This window comes from Vanessa tameamea, chromosome Z (genome assembly GCF_037043105.1).
Source record: "Vanessa tameamea isolate UH-Manoa-2023 chromosome Z, ilVanTame1 primary haplotype, whole genome shotgun sequence".
Classification (NCBI taxonomy): domain Eukaryota; kingdom Metazoa; phylum Arthropoda; class Insecta; order Lepidoptera; family Nymphalidae; genus Vanessa; species Vanessa tameamea.
In genome coordinates this window covers 788,175-812,660 of record NC_087341.1, presented here as the reverse complement: position 1 = coordinate 812,660, position 24,486 = coordinate 788,175, and the positions used below count along the sequence as shown (strand labels likewise).

Below are 24,486 nucleotides of genomic sequence, written 5' to 3'. Positions count from 1 at the left end.
GTATAAAAAACATCGACCGTGCTAATGACTAGGTGTAAATAAAACCGCTATACAATGTCTCCTGTTAAGGAGAAATAAGTGTAAACGAAATAAACAACGACTAGTCACATACAAAATTATAGCACAGATTAATATTTTCATAAAAATATAATTAACTCGTAAAAAATTGTTTTATATCTGTCATATTTTTATAATACTATATAACTATATGATTATCCCTGTAGAACATTATAGGGGATTACCGTGGCGACACATTGGTTAATTCACGTCTCAATCACTGAATTTAATTTTACTTCGTTACCCGACTACGGTTTTAAAACTTACAATGCATATAGTTTATGATTGAAATGTTCAATCATATTTGTTAAAATTATTACGCTACCGCTGAAAATAATATTTTACAAAAACAAATGAATTCCGTATTTCTTCAGTAAAATACTAACAAGTTCTAATTAAAGTTTCGAACCACTAGTATAAAGTCGAATGACATGTTATATGACTTTATGCATTTGAAATCCATTACAAGCAACTTCGTATGACAAAGTTTGTTTCAGTTCTATGTTGGACATAAAGTAAAATAATACGGACGGGTTACTTCACTTCCACATCAAATCAAATAGTACAGTGAGTACAGTGTATATATCCCACCGTTCAGCTGAAGCCTCCCTTACTTTTAAAGAGAAGGTTTTGAGCAAATGCTATTACTCTGCTGTAATGCAGGTTGGCTGGTAGATAGATATGTGATAGGTTTTTTTGTCTAGTGACATTATGAAGGTTGTCTCACCAAATTTTATCTGGCCAACGTGCAATGCATATGAAAATTCAGTCCACTTGCCCATGTTTGGACCCGAAATGCTCGATTCATAAAATAATATTCGGTTCATATACTATAGAACGGCTCAATTGTCAGGACATAAACCACGATTGTACGGTTAAGGTGAAAGTAAAATTATTTAGATACTAGCTTTTAAAATCGACATTGTATTGCTTCTTATAACTAAACTGGGAACAACTGAGACCATGTAAAGAATCAAGAAGCGGTACCTAACATTAATTTAATTGTTACTTTTTAAGTTTATTCAACTTCAATTTATACGAATGAACGGATAAAATTACGTGTAAACATAACTAAACCTATATATTTTATTTAAACGAATCGATCAATAAAACGATGACTACAATTTACTTAACCGGCATTCAATAAGTAAGATTCTCCGAAATTTAAATTGTTCAATAGTCGGAATAAAATATTAAATAACGTAAACTGTGCATGTCGACGTGATGATTAAAAAAAACAATGTATACTTAGATACTCTAATACCCGCGTAGTCACGCATCTTCTGTTTGTAAACAATTGTCCGATACAACTCGCGCGCAACTTATTGTTGTTCCCGTCGATTTGCCAGAAAACTGTACACGATTGAAAACCAAAACTATACAAAGTTCCAACTCAATCGAATGAATGTTTGAGGAAAGCGTAAGGGACAAAAGAAAATCATTACGTTTAAAAAGTATAATGCATATAGATTTATATGTATACTGATTTAATCCGATACTGATTAGGTACAAGGATACTGAGGTACAAGGATAATCCGTTGCAAATTTTAAACTTCCTGTATGCGAGATTAATAACATTACCTATCGTTACCAAGAGGAGCTTTTCCTTTACGTCTCGACGGAAATTGCAATTACGAGTTTCCGGGAACATGAAAACGATACATGGAGTTGTTCTCGCCAGCGCTGGGTGCATTGGAGTACCCATTAAAACACCGGCGGCACTAGTGAGTACCTGAAGCCTGGCCCACCTATGCGGGCCTCTAAGGCGAAGTGGGTATGGCATTAATCAAACTCGAAAAATGTATAAGTCTCTAAATATTCTAAATGTCTACTATTATTATAATTGTGAAAGTAATTGACTGTTACATCTTCAAGCTTAAACCGATGAACCGATTTAGATAAAATTTGTGATGTTGATAGTTTGAGCTCCGGGGTAGGACATAGGGCTGTGCTTATTTTTTATTTCACCCTTCAAGGAGGTAAAATAGAGCTATAAAATCATCTACATTGCTTACAATATTAATAATTATTTTATGCCTAATGTTACCAAGGATCATATGCATAATAAAAATAACAATTTAATTTATATTAACACTGACAAAAGTAATTTAAATTGAATTTTAGGACAAAAGAGGTAGTCTCTGGCTCAAGTATTATTAATACTAATATTAATTTACCTAATAGTAATTTAACTTTGGATAAATTCCTAAATTTTAAAATTAGTAATAATCAAAACAATAATAATAGTAAACTTGTAAACCTGGTGCACCAAAACATTCAAGGAATGGCTGGAAAAGATTTAGAAATTGAGTTATTCATAAACAGTAATGCCATTGATATTTTATGTATAACAGAACATTGGCTTGTAAATTATCAGTTTATGTTTAATTTCAGTGGTCACCAGATGGCTAGTATGTTCAGTAGAAAAAAAGCTATACGTGGTGGCTCATTAATACTTATTAACAAAAATCTAAAATTTAAAGAACGTAAGGATGTTGTGAGCCTTTCTATTGAGCAGACTATTGAAATAGCCTGTGCAGAGCTTGAGCATGTCATTGTTGTATGCGTATACAGACCTCCTAGCGGGTTATATGAAGCATTTGAGAAAATATTGGAAAGTGCATTATTGAAATTATCTGGATAAAGTAAATATATTTTTATTTGTGGTGACTTTAACATAAACTTATTAGAAAACTATAGCACAAGTATTAGATTCAGATCATTATTATATTCATATAACCTCATTAACTTATTCTTAGAGCCAACTAGAATCACTGAATCCACTGCAACATGTATTGACAACATATTTACCAACTGTGTACCTAATCATAAATGTATTATAAATATGTTAAGTTCTGATCATTGTGGACAGTTGGCTTCATTTAATTCGCAAATAAAAAATAATGCTAAGGATTTAAAACAGACATTTGTTCCAATCAATTTGTATCGAATTGAGAAGTTCAGAAGTAATATCATGGCAAAGCTCTCATATTTACAATTAAATGATAATTCTAATGAGCTTTATAACAATTTTTTTAAATTAATTAAAACAGAATTTAATGCCACATTTACTTCCAAGACAGTCTATTCTAGGAATTTTCTTAAATTTAATGATTGGGCGACTGTCGGAATTCACAAGAGTAGGCAGAGGTTGTATGAACTTTATAGTGAAAGATCATACAACCGGTCTTTTTCATTTATCAGTTATGTTAGTGCCTACTCTAAACTGTTCAAACGTGTATGTCATACAGCTAAATCATTGCATATAAAAAAAAAATTATTGACGCACCTGATAAAATTAAAATGACATGGAAAATTATTAATTGTGAAACTGGAAGAGTCAAAAATAACATCTCCGACTTTAGCTTATCTATTGACAACAATTTATTTTCCTCAGATCGGGATGTTGCAACTGTTTTTGAAAAATTTTTTGCTGACATTCCATTTTCGACTACTAACTCATTAAATTCCTCTCCTACCGTTGCTGAATCATTATTAAAAAACCACGTGGAAAAATGTAATATTAGCTTTAAATTTAATACAGTAAGTGTAAGTGATGTAATAAGTTCCTTCAGATCACTAGATATTAAGAAAACGGCCGATCTGTGGGGGATCTCTGTCAAGGTAGTCAATTCAATAATTGATGTAATCGCACCCTACCTTGTCACTATATTTAATAAATGTGTCCTTAGTGGCGTGTTTCCTGACCTCATGAAACATAGTAGAGTATTACCAATATTTAAGTCAGGTAGTACATCAGACCCCAACAACTATAGGCCCATCTCTGTACTACCAACTCTTAGCAAGATCTTTGAAAAGTTATTACTAAATCAAATGCTAGTACATTTTAACAATAACAAGTTGCTACACAAGAAACAATTTGGATTTACAAGGGGTCGCTCGACAACTGACGCTGGTGTTGAGCTCGTTAAAAATATTTACAGGGCCTGGGAGGAGTCACAGGATGCCTTAGGGATATTTTGTGATTTATCTAAGGCCTTTGATTGCGTGCAACACGAAACTTTGGTCAGGAAGCTACGTCATTATGGAATTAGGGACACTGCACTCAGTCTTCTGATTTCGTATCTGAGCAATCGGATTCAGAGGGTTGATGTAAATGGAAAGAGATCTCCCGGGTCTCCAGTTACTGTGGGGGTCCCTCAAGGATCAATTCTTGGACCATTCCTCTTCCTTGTTTATATAAATGACCTGCCACATCTCCTAGGTGATAAACTCGAGATAGTATTGTTTGCTGATGATACTTCTTTAATTTTTAAAATAAAAAGACATCTTTCAATATATGACGATGTGAACAATACTCTCTCTGAAATAGTAAATTGGTTTAGTGTTAATAATTTAATGTTAAATAGTAAAAAGACTAAATGTATTAAATTCACTACTCCCAATGTAAGATGTGTCAAAACGAGTGTATGCTTAAACGGGGAAGCATTAGATGTTTTAGAATCAACAGAGTTCCTTGGTATGACAATAGACTCTAAGCTCCAATGGGGCCCCCATATAAATAAGTTGGCGAATAGACTCAGCTCTGCAGCCTATGCGGTAAAAAAAATTAGACTTTTGACTGATGTGGATACGGCTCGCCTTGTGTACTTCAGTTATTTCCACAGTATAATGTCGTATGGCATCCTACTCTGGGGTAATGCAGCTGACATTAATACTATTTTTGTACTGCAGAAGAGGGCTATTCGTGCAATTTATAACCTGGGCCCAAAAGATTCGTTAAGAGATAAATTTAAAGAAATTAAAATAATGACTGTCGCTTCTCAATTTGTTTTTGATAATGTTATGTATGTACGCAAAAACATAAACGATTTTCCCAGAAATTGTGACGTACATTCTATTAACACTAGGAACAAGAATAAACTTGTTACTCCAAGTACCCGATTACACAGGGTTAGTAACTCTTTTTTGGGGCAATGTATACGTTTTTACAACAGGATCCCAGAAAACGTTCAAAATTATTCAATTATAAAATTCAAAAGAATCGTTAAAGAGCGTTTGTGTGCTAAAGGATATTACAACACTAATGACTTTTTAGTTGACTGCACACCTTGGGAATGAAATGATCGCCTCCAGGCTGTTTCAAATAACTAAAATATAATAATTATTGTACATGCAAAATGAAAAAAAAAAAAAAAAAAATATCCCGCTGAGTTTCTTTCGCCGGTTCTTCTCAGGTCCGAGGTGCTAAATTCCGAACCGGTGGTAGATTTTTGACAATCAATAAGCAAGTGTAAACACTTCTATATTGAATAAAGATTTTTGATTTGATTTGATTTGATTTGATCTAAATTTCGCGCGTATGTTAGGCCAGTGTTTTATAACGAACTGTTATAACCCTACATTGTTACCCTTTTTGCTGACCAAAGCTGCCAATTCATCACCTTTCCTCCAGAACCGACAGTAGCCCGCTCCTCAGAGTCAGTCCTACTCCTACCTCCGATTCCGACGGTCGCGTTCAATAATTAATATTGTTGTTTTTTTATTTCGAGGACTCAACCCTCAACCCCTACAATTTCTTAGTTTAGTTTTGTGAACATTCTTTTTTTTAAAAGGCTCCAAGTCCGTACCGTATAACATTTTTGGTGGCAGCGGTGGGATCCGGAAATTCCAGTGCCCTACTCAGTTACGCCAACTCGATCCGGATTCCTATTTAAAGTGAAAATCGGTACGGACTCCGTCGTGACTAAAAAGTTAAACTGAAAAGTGCTAAAGTGCAACGTCTGTCCACACCCACACAAAAGTGCGTGAAAGTGCGTGAAAACTTGTAAAACCTACTATTCTCCGGGGCTGCTGTCCTGCTAAAGATCCAACAAACATCAGCCCAAACATCAGCTACTGCTGGCCATAATTCACATCGAGCTATACAAACTATTGTTCCTGGCTACGACGAGCATCATCTACTCGACGCGACTCTCAGCGGTTTGCGGCGAAAATTCTGCGAAATGATAACGGTCATAATCGCGCTCTCCGTGTGCATGTGAGTGAATCTTTGGTCAATAGCGGTTCTCAAACTTTCGTGCTTTTCTTATTTTGTTATTTTGTTATATAATCTTAATCAAAATGTCTGAAAGTAGAGCTGTGAGCCCAAAACCTGAAAAGGCCGAAACAATTGTAACGGATACAGAGGAAGATATTTTCTGCCCTCCTGGTCCAACCACTAGGTCACAGGCGAAAAAAAAAATTACGCCCAGCATCAAAGTCGAATTAGATCTAACTACACTACTCAAATTTATTAAGCCATACGATGGGACTAGGGAGACACTTAACTCGTTTCTCGTCAATTGTAACAACGCGTATGATTTAGCATCAGATGCACAGAAAGACATATTATTTAAATATATCCTATGCCAGTTACAAGGAAAAGCACAAACTGCTTGTTCCATTAAAGAGTTTTCCAATTGGGCTCAACTCAAGGAGTTTCTTAAAACTCAATTTAGTGAAAGAAAGCATTATGCTCATTTGCTCACTGACCTCCAAGAGTGCCGTCAGCTAAATAATGAAACAGTCAGCGCATATGCCTTTAGAATCGAGAGATGTCTCTCTCAACTACTCACAGAAATCTCTATATCTCACAGCCATAAGGCAAGGGAGATACCAGGTCGAACGGCTGCTATGGAGGAATTAGCACTCCATCACTTCCAAATGGGCCTATTAACTCGATTATCCAATATTGTTAGGTGTAAATCACCTAAATCGCTCAACGAAGCGATAAACATAGCGATCTCGGAGGAAAAAATACAACAATACCTCTATAAACAGAGTTCGTCTATTTCAAAGCCAACAAATACACAAAAGCCCAATTTCCAAAATGTGAGACGCGAACAACCTCAAGCAGGTCCGAGCCAACCTAGGACACCTTTCCAGAGTAGGCCTACTAATTCCAATAATGCTTTCCAAAACTCCGGTACCCCCATTTGTAGATACTGCAAATATCCTGGGCACACAATAGAACAATGTCGCAAACGACAATTTAATAACAACAGACTTAGAATAAATCAAAATTCATTAGGGACACCACAACGCGTCAATTTCATCTCTAATGTCCCTGAACAGCAGTATCCAACCGAATCAGACGAGGGTTATGATACTGTCGATGCCGAAACAAAAAACGAGTAAGAGTCTCGTCCCGGTGTCGTACGGGACCTCAAGTTTTTAAAATCGACACCCCAAACGTCTCTTCTAAATCAAGACTGCCTCCTTTAAATGGAGACCAATCTTTACCAAATCTTACTAAATCTATTGTACCAAATCTTACTAAATCTATTGTACCAAATCTTACTAAATCCATTGTACCAAATCTTACTAAATCTATTATGCCAAACCTCACTAAATCCACTGTGTCAAGTTTTACTAAATCTACTATACCAAAACTTAGCGAATCTACTAAGTCCACTGAATCCACTGAATCTATTAAATCCACTGAATCCATCGAATCTGCTAAGTCCGCTGTATCTACAAAGTTTACTGAAAAAGTGAAACCGAATATATTCAAAATAACTACTAATCCTTCACTTATGTTTTTACCTCATGTACTCGTCAAATCTTCCGTATCAGAACTTCCATTAACACTACTCGTAGATTCAGGATCTTCTGTTAGTTTACTGAAAAATTCTTGCATCTCAAAACGAACTCAATTGATACAAGAAAAAATTCAATTAAAAGGCATTGATTCCTCAGAGGATCTGATCGAAACTCGAGGTCACTTACAATTAAAATTGCGATTATCTAAATCCAGCTTAACTCATCAATTTCATGTTATAGATAAAATACACCTACCTTACGATGGAATAATAGGCTCAGATATGCTAAATGCGCATAGCTGCAACATCGATTACAATAATGATTTGTTGCATATCGGTAAATCGTCTCTAAAACTTTACTTCAATGATCCTACTTATTTGATACCCGCAAGAACAGAAACCGTCATAGAATGTTCCGTTAAAAATCCAGAAATGAAGGAAGGTGTTATATTAGATCAACATATATCAGATAACATTCGTATATCTAATTGTCTAGTGAAAGTGAAGCCCAATAACAGAATTAATATTTCTATCTTAAATACATCAGAAGGACCAGTCGAAATTAAATCTAATTTATGTTTGAAGATTGAATCTATTAATAAATACGATTATAATCCCATTACAAATTGCAATAATGCACTAAATAGAAGCCAAGAAGTTTTAAATTCTCTTAGAACTTCTCACTTGAATCAAGAAGAATCAGACGCGCTTTTAAACCTTTGCCATAATTTCTCAGATATCTTTCATTTGCCTCAAGATAAGCTTACTTTCACTTCTGCCATCAATCATCAGATTAAAACAAATTCTGATACTCCAATTAATACAAAATCATATAGGTTTCCGCAATGTCACAAAATGGAAGTACAAAATCAAATTCAGAAAATGCTAGCCCAGGACATAATTGAACCATCCTTATCCCCTTGGTCTTCTCCGATTTGGGTTGTCCCTAAGAAGCTGGATGCTTCAGGGGAAAGGAAATGGCGTGTAGTAATAGATTACCGCAAACTCAATAATATTACTATCGGCGAATCTTATCCAATACCTCAAATCAATGAAATCTTAGACCAACTAGGCCGTTGCAAATATTTCAGCACATTAGATTTAGCTTCAGGTTTTCACCAAATTCCAGTAGATTCGAAGGATGCTGAAAAAACAGCATTTAGTATCCCGGAGGGACATTATCAGTTTAAAAGAATGCCATTCGGATTGAAGAATGCCCCCGCCACTTTTCAACGATTAATGAATAATGTATTGTCAGGCCTTCAAGGAATACACTGCTACGTGTACCTAGATGATATAGTCATTTATTCATACGATCTTAAAACTCATATAGAAAAACTTGAAAAAGTATTTCAAAGATTACGTCAATTCAACCTTAAACTGCAACCGGACAAATGCGAATTTCTCCGGACAGAAGTCACTTATCTGGGTCACATCATAACGAGTGAAGGTGTTAAACCAAATCCAGAAAAGGTCAAAGCTGTAGAGGACTTTCCTACGCCAAATACTCAAAAAGACATCAAATCCTTTCTAGGCCTTATTTCTTATTACCGCCGATTCATTCCACAGTTTTCAAAACTTGCTAAACCCCTTACGACTCTTTTAAGAAAAGACACTAAATTCAATTGGCATAATGAACAACAGTTGGCATTTGAACAATTAAAAACCAAACTGACCACAGCGCCTATTCTCTTATACCCAGATTTCTCAAAACCATTTGTACTAACTTGTGACGCCTCTGGTTTCGCGATTTCCGCGATATTATCTCAGGGCGAAATCGGAAAAGATCGCCCTATAGCTTATGCGTCTAGAACATTGAACAAAGCAGAAACAAATTATAGCACAACAGAAAAGGAGTGCTTGGCAATCATCTTTGGGACGAAAATGTTCCGTCCTTATTTGTACGGAAATAATTTTACAATAGTCACTGATCATAAACCACTTCAATGGTTATTTAGTTGCAAAGACCCTGGTTCACGACTCGTAAGATGGCGTCTAAAGTTGGAAGAGTTTAATTATGATATCAAGTATAAAAAAGGCAAAATAAATGCCAATGCCGACGCTCTCTCTCGATATCCCGTAAATCCGATTCTTTCCGAAAATAAAAACGATTTACAGCCGAACCCCTCTGTCGATATTAATCAAAGAGCCAATGACCAAGCCCCATTAGAGCAACAGCTTCCTAACATCCCCCAGGAACATCTAGACGAAATACTGGGAACAGATCTTTCTCCTGTGGAAGAACTAGAATTAGACTTCGTACCACTGAATCCTCCTACTCCTATAGAACTCCTAGACCCTGGAATCGATACGCCTATTCCTACCTGCGTAGATCCTACAATTATTCAAGCTCCTCCTATACTCGAAGATCCTCTCGCTGTACCATCCGCACTACATCCTGAAGCAGAATTAGGAACCCTTCCTTTAGAACCTACAAACTTACCTTTACCTAGCGACCCCTACGATGACTCTCCAAAACCGTCTACAAGCACAGATCCTACCACCGCTTCTGACACTTATCAGAGCTTCCTTAAAGCTATTTCTGATAAGAATAAAAATTTTAGTACAAAAATCGTTGAACATAATGAGAGTCTCATGAAATGCCCTGCTAAAGTTATACTTGTCCCTACGTCAATAGACCTAGATGAATCTAATCCTTATATTCAGGAAGTCTTAGATATTCCGGAGTTGAACAACTTAATGCTCAATACTGAAAGACAACTTTACTCATTTCAAAAACTCATGAAAGATAATATAGCTTTCTACCTTATGTTCACAAAGGTCCTTACAAGGTAGTAAAAATAAATGGTAATAATACGCTTACCTTATTAATAAACAGACGTCACGTTACTCACCATTTTGACCAGGTCAAGCCAGCAGCCGACGTAGACCGTAATCTGTGAATATATATAAATATTAGACATAAATATAAAATGAATACTTACCTGAGAGTAGACTTCGGCTTCTGAAAAAGAAAAATCATTAGCATTATAATATTAGTTAATAAAATCCAAAGTCTATGTAAGTAATTTAATTCTAGAATACTTACCTTCTTTATATCTCTTCCTAAGGCATCATCTGGCTTATTTGTCATTTACAGGGCCTCGTCCCAAGGTCAGTCACAGCAAAGCTACCTACAACCTCTCATCTCGAGTCCTGGAATATACTTTGACCCGATTGGCGAACTCAAAGTGAATGTTGGTCACTTAGACGTTGTCACCCCATATGATATATCACATATCGCATCTCATATTCAAAATATTAATGAGGCATTAGGTACAACTCGATTCCTTTGCAATCAATTTCAGAATAATATTACATTCCAACTTGAATGCCATAATGGTCTAGAACCATTAACTATTAGATATAAAGATATGGTTTCCGCTTATTCTTCTATCACTCACCTGACAAGCACCAATAAATTCAAACGTAGTGCTTGGATAAGTGGTGTAGGAACACTGTCCAAAATAATATTTGGCACTCTAAACGAGGACGATGCCGTCAAATATGATAACGCTATACAAGATTTACATGATAACCAGAAAAAATTAGCTTCTCTGACTAAAGAAAATATTTTGGTTACAACATCCACATTTTCCAAATTTAATGAATCTTTACATACGATCAAAATTAACGAAATTATACTTAACGAAGGGATCGAAAAATTAACATCGAGATTTAAGAATTTATCACAAGCCTATAATCATATAGAAATTAAGTCGAATATTAATTCTATATTGCAAAGTATGGAAGCCGCTGTACTCGCCTTATCATTCGAATTGGAAGACATAATTAATGCTATCATATTCAGTAGCCAAAACATTCTACACCCAGCTATATTAACTCCCACGCAATTATTCCAGGAACTTATTGATAATCATAGGTATCTACCTGTCAATCGCAAATTACCAACTACTTTAGAATTAAGTCATATTCATATATTAATGAATGTTTCTAATGTAATGTGTTTTAGCTTAAGGAATAAGATTATTTTTATTTTAAGAATTCCTCTTGTATCTTCTAAGGAATATAACCTGTACCATAATATTGCATTACCTACGCCGCACGATGGTTTGAAACCTAACTCGTTTATTTTTGTAGTACCTAAAAATAAATATATCGCATTGACCAAAGATAAATCAGAATATTGTACCTTAGAATCAATCACGGACTGCAAGACGATAAATTCCCATGAATTCATATGTGACGTAATTACAGTGTATTCGACAAGTGCAAACCCTAGTTGCGAAAGTGAACTCTTATCCAACGTAATAAGAGCTCTACCAGAACAATGTAAAACGGATTTTATTTACGGACAATTAGATTTATGGAAACAAATTAGCAATAATAGGTGGATTTATATACAGTCACAGAGTAACAAATTATCAATTGAGTGTAATAATAAAGAAGATTCAGAGTTGAACATACTTGGTACAGGAATTATTACAGTCCCAATAAATTGTTATGCATATTGTAAAAGTACAAAGTTAATACCCAAAGCTGTTAGTATTAAGATAAATATTACTACTATTCATCCCGATTTTAATATAGTTTTAGATTCATGCTGTACTTTAGATAAATTTAAAAATGAAATAAGTAATGGACCCCTTATTAAATTGCAAAATATAGACCTTGACTCATTTACTCCAGAAACAAAGTATAAATTAAAATCGTTAGCAGAGGAAACACAAAAGATTATAAATCAAAAATCTATAATAAAATACGGGGATCATTATTCTATACTCTTAATTATTGTTATTGGTATTATTATAATATATGGTGTGTTTAGGTTATTTTTGTTTATTAAAACGCGTGGCCGCCGTACCTACCAAATCCCTTTTGTCATGCAACCAATTCCTGCAGATCCACCGAATCCAGAACCTGCAGCTCCTATTCTAGATCCTGTGGTTCCTATCCAGGTTAATAAAGCCAACCAATCTCCAGAAGATATTCCGCCAGCCAGCACCAGAAGGCACATTTAGTTTCTCTTTCCTAAACTTCGAATTTCAACCCCGAAGTTTAGTCTACCCCGGGGAGGTGTTATAACCCTACATTGTTACCCTTTTTGCTGACCAAAGCTGCCAATTCATCACCTTTCCTCCAGAACCGACAGTAGCCCGCTCCTCAGAGTCAGTCCTACTCCTACCTCCGATTCCGACGGTCGCGTTCAATAATTAATATTGTTGTTTTTTTATTTCGAGGACTCAACCCTCAACCCCTACAATTTCTTAGTTTAGTTTTGTGAACATTCTTTTTTTTAAAAGGCTCCAAGTCCGTACCGTATAACAGAACGATGTGTCAAGATCCATCTTTTGTTTTACACATATTCAATATCTTTTAAAAGAAATGTAGTGATAGCTTCTCCTACTACGAATGATACCGTATAACAAAATGATTTCATAAAGGAGAATAAAAACTTATAATAATAATTATTATTCATTCATGTCTAAAGTCCACGCGGTCAAGTCTCACTGCTCATAATTTAATAAAATTATTTCTCTCGACTATCGTAAGACAACGTCTCATAAGTAAATCCAGTTATTCGAAGGCTATAATCAAAATTATTTTGGTCAGTCATTCGATGAGTAGGTTAAACAAGTACATGTATAATGTACAATACAGTTTTGTTATAAGCTATACAATTAACCTTGATAAAAGTGTTCTAAAAGTGATAGTTAGAACTAGGTCGAAGAGGGAGCCGACACACACATAATGCGGCCGGGTGACTTACTGCTGCTCAACGAAAACTGCATCCGATATCACCTACTTCTAAAATACACACTTTTCATATAAACTAAGTAGCAGTAGAAAGACTTCCTTATGCAGTCACGTTTATGTTATTATTATATATTTAATAAAATCATATTTTGTTATTGTATACGATTTCATAGAAATAAATGTAGCCAATCGATTTCAGAACGTCATTCGTATGGCTTTAAAATTAATACAAGATGTTTTCCCGCGTAAAATAAAAAATAAAAACTATCGGTCACCGATTTAATGTAAATAGGAAATTTTCGAATAATTCTGTAAAAATAAAACTCAAAATTCACCGCAGATATATTGATTGTGATATAGGTACTGCAGTAACATTAGGATACACGCATCAAAATGGCGCATCATCGTAAGTCAGTTCTCAACATTTCACTAGTGAGATACGAAGTGAATTCTTAGAAAGTCATTTCCGTATCGGTATTAAGGAGTTGCGGATCGCGTGATAGCAAACGAAAACGAAACATCATGACACTTAACAGATAATTAGTCACAGGTTTGCTTTACGATATTGCGATACTAGCTGTTCCCCGCGACACCGCACGTATGTATATATAAATATATTTTCTCGTATATCCCGTAATTTAAATACACGTCTACCTTGAAATATCTCTTTGTCATATTATATTACGATTAGTTCATTGCTTTCGCCTTAATCGAATAACAAGCTGAGAGGCACAATACAATATTAGTCTGATATATTTTTATCGGCGGAAACGCTTTTTCCCGGATTAGAAATGGTTTATTTCATTTCTCCATAGGTCAACATGATCTTGACCGATTACAGCCGCGCCGACCAATGTCAAGCAAAACTGGGTATATACGCAGGGCATATTATACTGCAGACATAATGGTACTCACATAATTTGTGGAGACGAGAAATCCGACGCGACCAGAAAGATATATTCATTGCGAAGGACCTACGACTTCACGTGGTTTAACGGGTAGGATATACTTTGTTAAACTTGCTTGATTGGATTTCAGCAATACATATGACTCGATTAGATCTCACACCAACCTGCGTCATGTATTAAAAAAAAGAATAGTAGCAATGCCCCATTATAAGGAATTACTAACATTCCTTTTAAGCTCTCCGTTTACACAATAGCCTAAGGGGTCAGGATCGATCCTGCGACTTTTAACATCGCTCAGCGGTCCTTAGGCCATTGCGCTATTGACGCTAGAACATAAGATAAGTCTGTTCAGCACAACATCACGTCCCGCATAGATTTTTTTTAGGCGACAGAAAGGTTGCATCGCTTGCGTACATAAATTACATAAAATATCATTAAAATATATTATGTAAAATTTATTGCAAAAAATAAACACGGAGGTTCACTTGGTTCACATCTCATCATCAAAATACGAATAATTACGTAAACAGATACCTACATTGCTTATTTTAAACTAATATTTCTAATTGTTTTTAAAATTTTGTGAAACAAAGATGAAAGGTTTAAATTTGGTAAGTTAACATTTTTTTTTTACAAGTTTTTCAATAATGTTTTACGAGAAAAAAGGTTTTAATGCAACTCAAATAATACTACATATCCACGCCAAACGAATTAAATGTAGAACTTTAAGACTAATTCTAATGACCAAAAAATACCTGTAACAGGTCTCGCTCTTCGATTACAATAAAATCTTTACTGATTAATGAGTAAGCCTACTTTAGCTTCTTTGGTAATGACTAACTACTAAACCGATATACATTAAACTTATAACAGGAGATGCAGCGCGTTTTAGAGAAAGTTTTAGTGTCTAAGCAGAGAGGGCCAGAGGTTAGAACGCGTGCATCTTAAGAGATGATTGCGGGTTCAAACCCAGGCAAGCACCACTGATTTTTCATGTGCTTAATTTGTGTTTATAATTCATCTCGTGCTCGGCGGTGAAGGAAAATATCGTAAGGAAACATGCATGTGTCTAATTTTAACGAAATTCTGCCACATGTGTATCCACCAACCCGCATTGGAGCAGCGTGATGGAATATGATCCAGACCTTCTCTCAAAGGGAGAGGAGGCCTTATCCCAGCAGTGGCTGTTAATGTTCTGTTATGTATGTTGTTTAGTGTCTATTTAATACTATTATGTAAGTAGATACGCATCGCCGCTTCGCACGCTTTTATTTTAGACTATTTACGTGGGAAGTGCGAATTGAATGTTCCTGTACAATTAAATTATTATTTTATTATGATACGTATAAAATGAAAACCTATTTCAATATATTAATTACAACATTCTCCGAATTCATAAACCCTATGTATTACGTATTGTATAATGTATTTACGTATTTGTGTGTATAATGTTTTTGAAATTGGATATTATAGAATTGGATATTATATATTAGTCATATGCTAGTCATATGTTTCATTCGCTTTAAATTTACGTGAGTATATAAAATCGCTTTAATTATGTTAAACGTGTGCTTTTATCTTCTAGAAACATCAAGGAGATTATACATGGAAAAAGAACCGAATAATAATTATTAAATTTTATTTTTAGTCCTTCAAAGCGAAGCCGACAGCTAGATCGTATTATATTAGAGCTCCGTCTATAATGCATCTGGTGCACACCTCTTCAAAAATGACCTGTCGTTAATATGGATATACTTGTAATTACTCAACTAACATTAGTAATGGGATTCCGATGTTAGATCCCGTCGTCGCTTCGTAGCGAAGTAAATTATATATTATAGATTTTTAAATCTAATGATAAAGCTATCAAATAGAAGAATTTTTAACAAACTAGGTGAGTTTTTTTTATAACATTGGTAGGCGGACGGCCAAGTGGGCCACCTGATGGTAAATATTCACCACTGTCCATAGACATTGGTGCCGAAAGAAAATATTATTATTCCTTACATCACCAATGCGCCACTAACTATGGCAAACTGACACACAATTTATAATATAGATTTGAAGTTATCAAAATGTTGTACAGAGATGACTTCGAGGATAGAATTACTTATCAAACTCAAGACGGTACAATGTCTGATTTCAAAGGGAGTGACTATTATTCTGAATTATTTATATATACAATGCTTTGTATGACAATTTTTTTTGGAATGTAAACGAAAAGTGATCATTCGAATTTTAAATCCCGATTTTTGAGCTTTATACTCACTCCCATCGGCAAGTATTCATAAAAAAAATGTACCTGAATAAAAGTCAACCAAGTTCAAATTAAAAATTCGAGCCAATAAAAAAAAATATATGCACTATTCCTAGCTCCTATATGAATGAAAATATAAAATGTTCATACCTCTGTTGTTGCTCAGTTAGTGCAAACCGATAGAGTAAGTTGATGGTGTAGTACAGAGTGAGGTAGGCAAGCAGTTCGCGCCAAACCAGCTTATAGACACTGCCGCGCCATCTGAAACAATTATGATTAATTTATATTTATATATTACGTTTTTTTTTAAATGTATGCAATGGATGAGGCTGTGGCAGCAATACGAGGGATAATATATAATAAATTCACGAACGAGACGGAATTGATGAAATGATTGAAAGGCTTTCCTACAGTAAACTATTTTGGTACGCTGTGAGGCGGATGGAATGTGCCACCGGATGGAATGTGCCACCGGATGGTAACGTAAGAAATATTTATCATTCTTACAATCACCATTGCCTCACCAACTTTTGGAACTAAGATGTGTGCCTGTGTTTACATTGGCTTACTCACCCTTATACATATATAAATATATAAAGAACAGGTGATGTGTTCAGAATCGGTGGTTCCCAGTTATGTATGCAATCGGTCTTGCACATATTGCATGCAATTATTTTTAATACAAGGCGTATTTTATCGGTTAATACTAAAAACAAATAATAAATAATATTGTACTGGTTAAGAAAGTCAAAGGGACAATTATACAGACAATTATGAAGTGGTCGGCAGCACAATATCGAACATTTGCTATAAGCCTTCTTAAAATAAGTTCTAATAAAAAAAAATCAGTATAACAAAACACTGTTTATCAAAAACGAATAAATTATATCAAAAACAATTATAATTCATTTGGTACAAATGAGATGTAAAATAAATAACTTCGTAAATCCCAAGAGTACAAAAATAAGGAAACCATTTTTATAATTAATAATGAATATTATCAGTAATATATTCTATGGCACCGTGAATCTCGAATTTCGTACGAAATAGTTCATTCTAATTAAATCAGTTATTGACATTTTATCGTTGACTAACTGTACTGACAAGTCATGACCCGATAAGTATAACATGTCAGCCATAACCGAAGGTTATGGATTTAAATCCCGGCAAGCACGACTGAATTTCCATGTGCTTACATAATCTCGTGGTCAGTAAAGTGAAACGCTGTGAGGAAAAATATTAGTCGTATTAAATTCTACCAATTCTCTACCCACCAACTAACATTGTAATAGTAACCTTTCTCAGAGAGTTTTAGCCCAGCAGTGGGACTTTTACCGGTAATTATTTATCCAGTAAGTGGTAGAGAAATCATTTCGAATATTATATTATAAAATGAAATCCTCTTAATCCCCACTAATGTTATGTTGCGAAAGTGTGTTTGTTGGCCGAGAATTACTAATTCGACCTTGCTATTTTTTATTTCGAGTCGGTGTTAGCCAAAGCAAAGCAAGGCGATTCGACTTAGATTTGAACTTCGAATCGTAAAGTGATAACTGTAATGTAAATTTTTAAATGTGAATTTTGAGTGTACCTGCAGATAAATTTATCAAGTTTCATTTATATTCACCTACAAAATAACATGAACACGGAAATCACATAAAAGGACTAAAATCTCAAATATAACAAAAACCCGTAAAAGTGTAACGACCTTTTAATATCAAAATCAATATATTTATTCAATAAAGTAGATTACACTTTATGATTCACAAAAATCATTACTTGTTCGGCAAATAACACGCTCAGAATAGAACCGGAGATATACGATTTTATAAATGTATCGTGATTACAATTTAAACGTGAAACAAAAAATTACAAGTAACGCAAAAGTTTAACCGGAAATACAAGGTTACTCTGAAATGAATATTTTGAACGACAATACAGGTTAATTGACACGGTACTCGTAACGTACGCACGTGACCAATGTACCGTTACCGCTTAGCGAGCCTTTATAGAACTAGTATATGTACATTAATAATTGTTCATACTCCATTAACGAGACTAAAGCAATATGTTAAACTTTGATATCTATCAATCGTAACACAAAAACAATATTAAATATGAAGTTATTTTTACGGCTTAGGTTGGCGGACGAGCTTATTGGCTACGAGACAATGACACTGTAAGAAATATTAACCATTCCTTACATCGCCAATGCGCCACCAACCTTGGGAACTAAGATGTTATGCCCCTTGTGCCTGTAGTTACACTGGCTCACTCACCTTTCAAACCGGAACACAACAATACTGAGTACTGTTGTTTAGCGGTAGAATATTTGATGAGTGCGCGGGACCTACCCAGACGAGCTTGCACAAAGCCCTACTACCAAATAATATGTTTCTTAACAGATCAACAAAGCTATCGTGTGAGAAACCATGCTTATGATAAATAAATAAATAATAAATAAATAAATATTGGACAACATCACATACATTACTCTGATCCCAATGTAAGTAGCTAAAGCACTTGTGTTATGGACATCAGAAGTAACGACGGTACCACAAATACCCAGACCCAAGACAACATAGAAAACTAATGAAGTTTTTCTACATCGACTCGGCCGGGAATCGAACCCGGGACCTCGGAGTGGCGTACCCATGAAAACCGGTGTACACACTACTCGACCACGGAGGTCGTCAAAATATGATGATCCTTTAAAGAATAGAATAATTACACCGACAGTGTAAAATTTATTAAACAGCAATTAAATATTAAATAATATTGTTGTAATGCCATTTGATAGCAACGAAACTTTTTAAACATTTTCGTACCAAAACAAAAAGTATAGTACAAGGTGTTACGCGACCACGTTGCTGGAAATCAAATAAAAAAGGGGAAGGATCAACGGAATCCAAAAATCAAATATCTAAAACCGTATTGGAACGATTCCGCGTCGATTGGACATATCCCATACCGATGGGTTCAGTAGTTTCTACGTAATTAGAACACAAAGAAAAAAAACGTTATATTAAAACCTTCTTCAGAACTTGCAACAACTTCCGGTGTAAGTTTCATGTTTATTGGTTTTGTTTTTTTTTTCAGTTGAGCGACGTTAAGTAACTCTGTAATTATTATTATATGGATATTGTAGTCTCTTTTTTATTTTTATGTATTTAAATTACTCGAACTAATTTTAAGTTCGGTTCTAATTTAACCATTTTTAAATATATATATATTTAAACCCCACGCTCTAACCATCTCTTCCGTCTGATTGGCCATTAGCTGCAGCGAAAATTCACGTACTTTGATTCGTCTTGTAGCTAAAAAATTATAAATGAAAAATAACCAAGCATGCTACAGACAGCGGCGACTGACAGTGTGAATTCCGAATGTTGCCGCAGGAATCGTTCGAGAGGCAGACAACGCGACGGGCAAACCAATATAATTATTATGAATGAGTACGGCGCATGCCACGATGTCGATGTCTGCTTACAACAGAAACATAAAAAGTAAGCTATGTCCACATCACATCGCTGTACTCTATAATTTCAATACAATACAGATTCCATTTTTTTCATTATTTCTATTTCCTCTATACTCTTCTGAGTACAGACGATTCACGTTCAAGAGCAGTAACTCTCGTTGATAAATGTATTTAGCTCTCGGTCTGTACAGGTTGTAGCGACGTTCGGAACTACCCGTATGCCCGTGGCTTGCAAGCCGGCCCGCTCGTCAGCCGTCGGTCGCCTTGCTCGTTCGTGTGGCCAGACCGATAGACTGCGAATACGCGATCTATTCTATGCTGATTCTATCTACAACTAAGGCATTACAGGTATTGCATTTCAACGATTTTTTCCTGTTGCCAATACTTCACAGTATTTACAGTAAGTATTCCGTTGAGAATATTTACAAAGCGCAGCTTGTGACTGCGTTTTTTTTCGACTCTAAACGACGGAGCTATACGAAGTAATTTAAGAAACATACTTGTTTGAAGTAACCTTGACTTGCGATAGGAGATACGAAAACCTTGTTTTCGAATAAACCGAAAGGGATTTACAAAAAACTGCTAATGTCAGTAACATAATTAATTATGCAGTTTCTATCTCAATAATTGCGCGTATTATTAAATAATACACAAACCTTTAAGGACACTTCGTGATTAGGTTTTCTGTGTCAATTTATATTTATATTTGAAGAGAAATAATTTATATTTGATTTATAATATATTTTTACGATACTTTATTGTTTTTATATATTTCTTTTTGTTTGAATTGGATTTACTCCTGCAAAGTAGATTTTATAAAAGATTAGAAAATCTGCTCTATTTAATTTAATTGTGGATCTGAAGGTCCTTGTGAAGCTTGCGTTTCCTTCGATATTGAACTAACTGTTGACATTTATTTTGTTTGTTATAGCTATTTGTTGTTTATAGCTTAGTCCACCACACTGCTCCAATGACGGTTTGTGGATGAACATGTGAAAGATATTCAACCAACAGATGCACGTTTAACCCCATAATTTTCTCCTAACCGAATGAAAAGCATTACCATTGAATCCATAAACTACATATACGCTTTAAAAATATATAAATGCAATTAAATCGATCACCGAATATACTTTTGTGTTCGTGTCGTTAGCGGTATCGATAGAATCGTGTTATTGATGTTCCAATCGCGCGGAAATTCACGCGCGGAAAAAGCAACGTAAGTAAATAAAAATCTAGACTCGAATGACTCTTTATTTTTCATTTGTTTATTCATTAATTTATCTTATTTATTCTTATTACAAGAAGAGTGATGCAATCTCTGGATAGTTAAGTCAAAACACTATAACAATTGTAAAACTTCTATTAAAATTAATGTTTCGTGCTCAACATAAAATTTAAGTAAATAACATAAATTTTATTACTTAGCTTGTATATCATCAGTGTATTCATATTTAATATACAAATATACCTACTGTGTTAAAGAGGTGACGTCGTTTAACCATCGTGGCGTTCAATCTTCTACGACTTATCTCAACGATATTTTAAGATTAAACTTTTAATTTAATTTAACTCTTCAATTTTTATAAAAAATCAAATAATAATATTTATTGAGTGTTGAGTCATCGTAGTATCAAATGTTTTCTAACCATTTGTTTTAGTGTAAAATTCGAAATATCAAGCTCAAAGCCCTCCGGGCTCTCCCACAAAAAAAAAGTAATCCTAATCTTATTGTAAATCTCTTTATCGGAGAGTTCGGAGCTCTGTTAAATTAGTCGATGCATTTTATTCCACTTTATAGGCTGGTATCAAAGGTTTTCAAATGCAAAGAGATAAATAATTGATCATTGCATCATAAAATTATTACAATAGATTCCAAAACAAAAACAAAGACAATCCTTTGAATTTAATATTACTACGAAACATAGATTTCTTTAAAGAAATACGTTTATTGATTTGAGCGTTCACATTAAGCTTAAAGCCTAAAGTAAAAAGTAAACAAATACGTACCGATCGTTTTCAACTAACTACAATAACGTAAAATTAAATTTCTACCAATCAATTAATGTTTTGATAGTAAATTTAGTTAAAACATGACGCATAACCAATTATATCGTGTTCAGTCCCGTTGAGCACGTTCTAAAAACTTGCCCTGTTGCGCTTTTGTGTAGCTTGTAAAGTTGATTGAAATGCTATCATGAGTCTGACCAATAAAAGTTAACGCGGTTTTTCTGACAAGATATTTTGAATAGCTGGCCGAGTCAAGAAGGCGGTTAACTATTAAAGTGAAAGATTAAAAGAAGCGCATCTATTTACGCATTCTATGATATCCCGAGTTAGCTGGGCAAGTTTTGAATAGTTGACGTTGCCCAAATTGGGTCAGGTTTGCATCTCAAAAGCCGCCACTGAAAAACCGATACCGTGGTGTGATCATAAATGTAGTGTTAGTTAGTCCCTTTTATGATTCAACCGTATAGATTAGTTTGCTAGTTTCTATTGAGTTTAAAATTTTGCTATATTTCATATTATATTAACATATCATTCTTTATTCTTTACATAGTATAAAACAAAGTCGCTTTCTCTGTCCCTATGTCCCTTTGTATGCTTAAATCTTTAAAACTACGTAAAGGATTTTGATGCGGTTTTTTTTAATAGATAGAGTGATTCAAGAGGAAGGATTTTGTATATAATACATAGACAATATAGTTAAGTAACACTAATAATTTTAAAAGTTTCTAATGTGATGTCGTAAATTTATACATTTTTTGCGCTTACATTGTAAACGCTGGCTGAACCCTACTAGATAGATAAAAATAATGTACTACAAAATTGTACACCTCAAAAATGTCTCAAAAAAGTCCGCGATGGTATATGTCTATCTCTTAAAGATAACCCACAATAAACATTTTTTATCGTTTACTTTTTACGAGAAATAATGGCTTATTTTCGAAGCGATTTTAAGCAATATAGCATTAATCCTTATCCAATTAGGTACCTTAAATAAATTGTGCATTCAATATATCATTCATAGATCAATATGGCCCTTTACAGCAAATGATTTAAATGAATATTATAGAAGATATTACAGAATTAATTTTATTACAGATTTATTATTACAGATATTAATTGTGCATTCAATATATCATTCATAGATCAATATGGCCCTTTACAGCAAATGATTTAAATGAATATTATAGAAGATATTACAGAATTAAAAATTGCGGAACGTAGCGGTTGCGGTGGTACCGGCCAGCCGGGGCGGCGGGAGCGTGCTATAGGCGCGTCAGAGGCCGCGGTTCTCCCTGTAGCACTTTGAATTTAGCAGCGATAGGACGCGGTTATTATCGGAGCTCTCTAGCGAGGGAAATAACAATCCATACTTCCATACTTACTAATATTATAAATGCGAAAGTAACTCTGTCTGTCTGTCTGTCTCGCTTTCACGCCAAAACTACTGGACCGATTTAAATGAAATTTGGTACACAAATAGTCTAGAGCCTGAGAAAGGACATAGGCTACTTTTTATTTGGAAAAAAGTGCTGTAAAGGGTTGAAAAGGGGGATGAAAGGTTGTAAGTTGTTGAAAGTATTGTCATGTTTAGAATTTTTAGAACTAGAAGAATGAAACTTATATTTTAGGCTGTACACTTATAAAATAAAATATAATGCCACCCACTCAGGAGGGAATTTTGGATATTCTACCCCTAAATAGGTGAAATAGGGGTTGACCGTTCGCATGGAATTTTTTAAGTTAGAAACATGAAACTTTATTTTTGGGATACTGATTAAAAAGGAGTAGATACTTATTTAAGTGTTTCTGCATATTCTACCCCTACGGGGGTGATATAAGGGTTGAAAGATTGTATAGAAGTCTGTCATTTTTAAGATAGAAACATGAAACTTTATTTTTGATATAACAAGACATTTCGTATATAGGATAGTCTGGAAGAACGTCATTTTTGAAGTTAGAAGCATAAAACTTTATTTTTGTGCCACTGAATAAAAATTAGTTGATACGTATTTAAGCGTTTCTGGATATTTTACACCTAAGGGGAGAAATAGAGTTTGACATTTCGTATACAGGTTAGTCTGGAAGTCCGTCATTTTGAAGTTAGAAGCATGAAATTTTATTTTTGGGCTACTGATTAAAAATGGTTTGATACGTATTTGAGCGTTCTAGATAATCTACCCTAAGGGCTGAAATACACACCAATGTGGTATACAAAGGGGTATTACTTTAACGTAACATTTTAGGTTAATTTGTAAATATATTCATATTCTACGCGGGCAAAGCCGCAGGTAACAGCTAGTTATATATAAAAATGTGTGCTTGGGTTCGAATTTTTCTTAATTTTCTATATTGCTCCGATTTCATTTAAACACAAACTGTATTTTTACTCCTCCTCCCATCTGCGACTCATTAATTAAATGCTTAATACTACAACATATTTGGTACATTCCTTGTTTCTAGTTCTAATCACTTAAGATTAAAAAAAAATTATATTAGTATGCGAACAGTCAA

At 34.5% G+C, this 24,486-nt stretch overlaps 1 protein-coding gene across 1 annotated transcript in view; it reads right to left on the bottom strand.

Moving 5' to 3' along the window:
- LOC113404007 (bestrophin-4) overlaps positions 1-24,486 on the bottom strand; it is an 84,544-nt gene that overhangs the window by 48,254 nt on the left and 11,804 nt on the right. Inside the window, exon 2 of the mRNA XM_064220466.1 lies at positions 16,635-16,745. Coding sequence (XP_064076536.1) covers positions 16,635-16,745 — 111 coding nt within the window. The remainder of the gene's footprint in view (positions 1-16,634; positions 16,746-24,486) is intronic.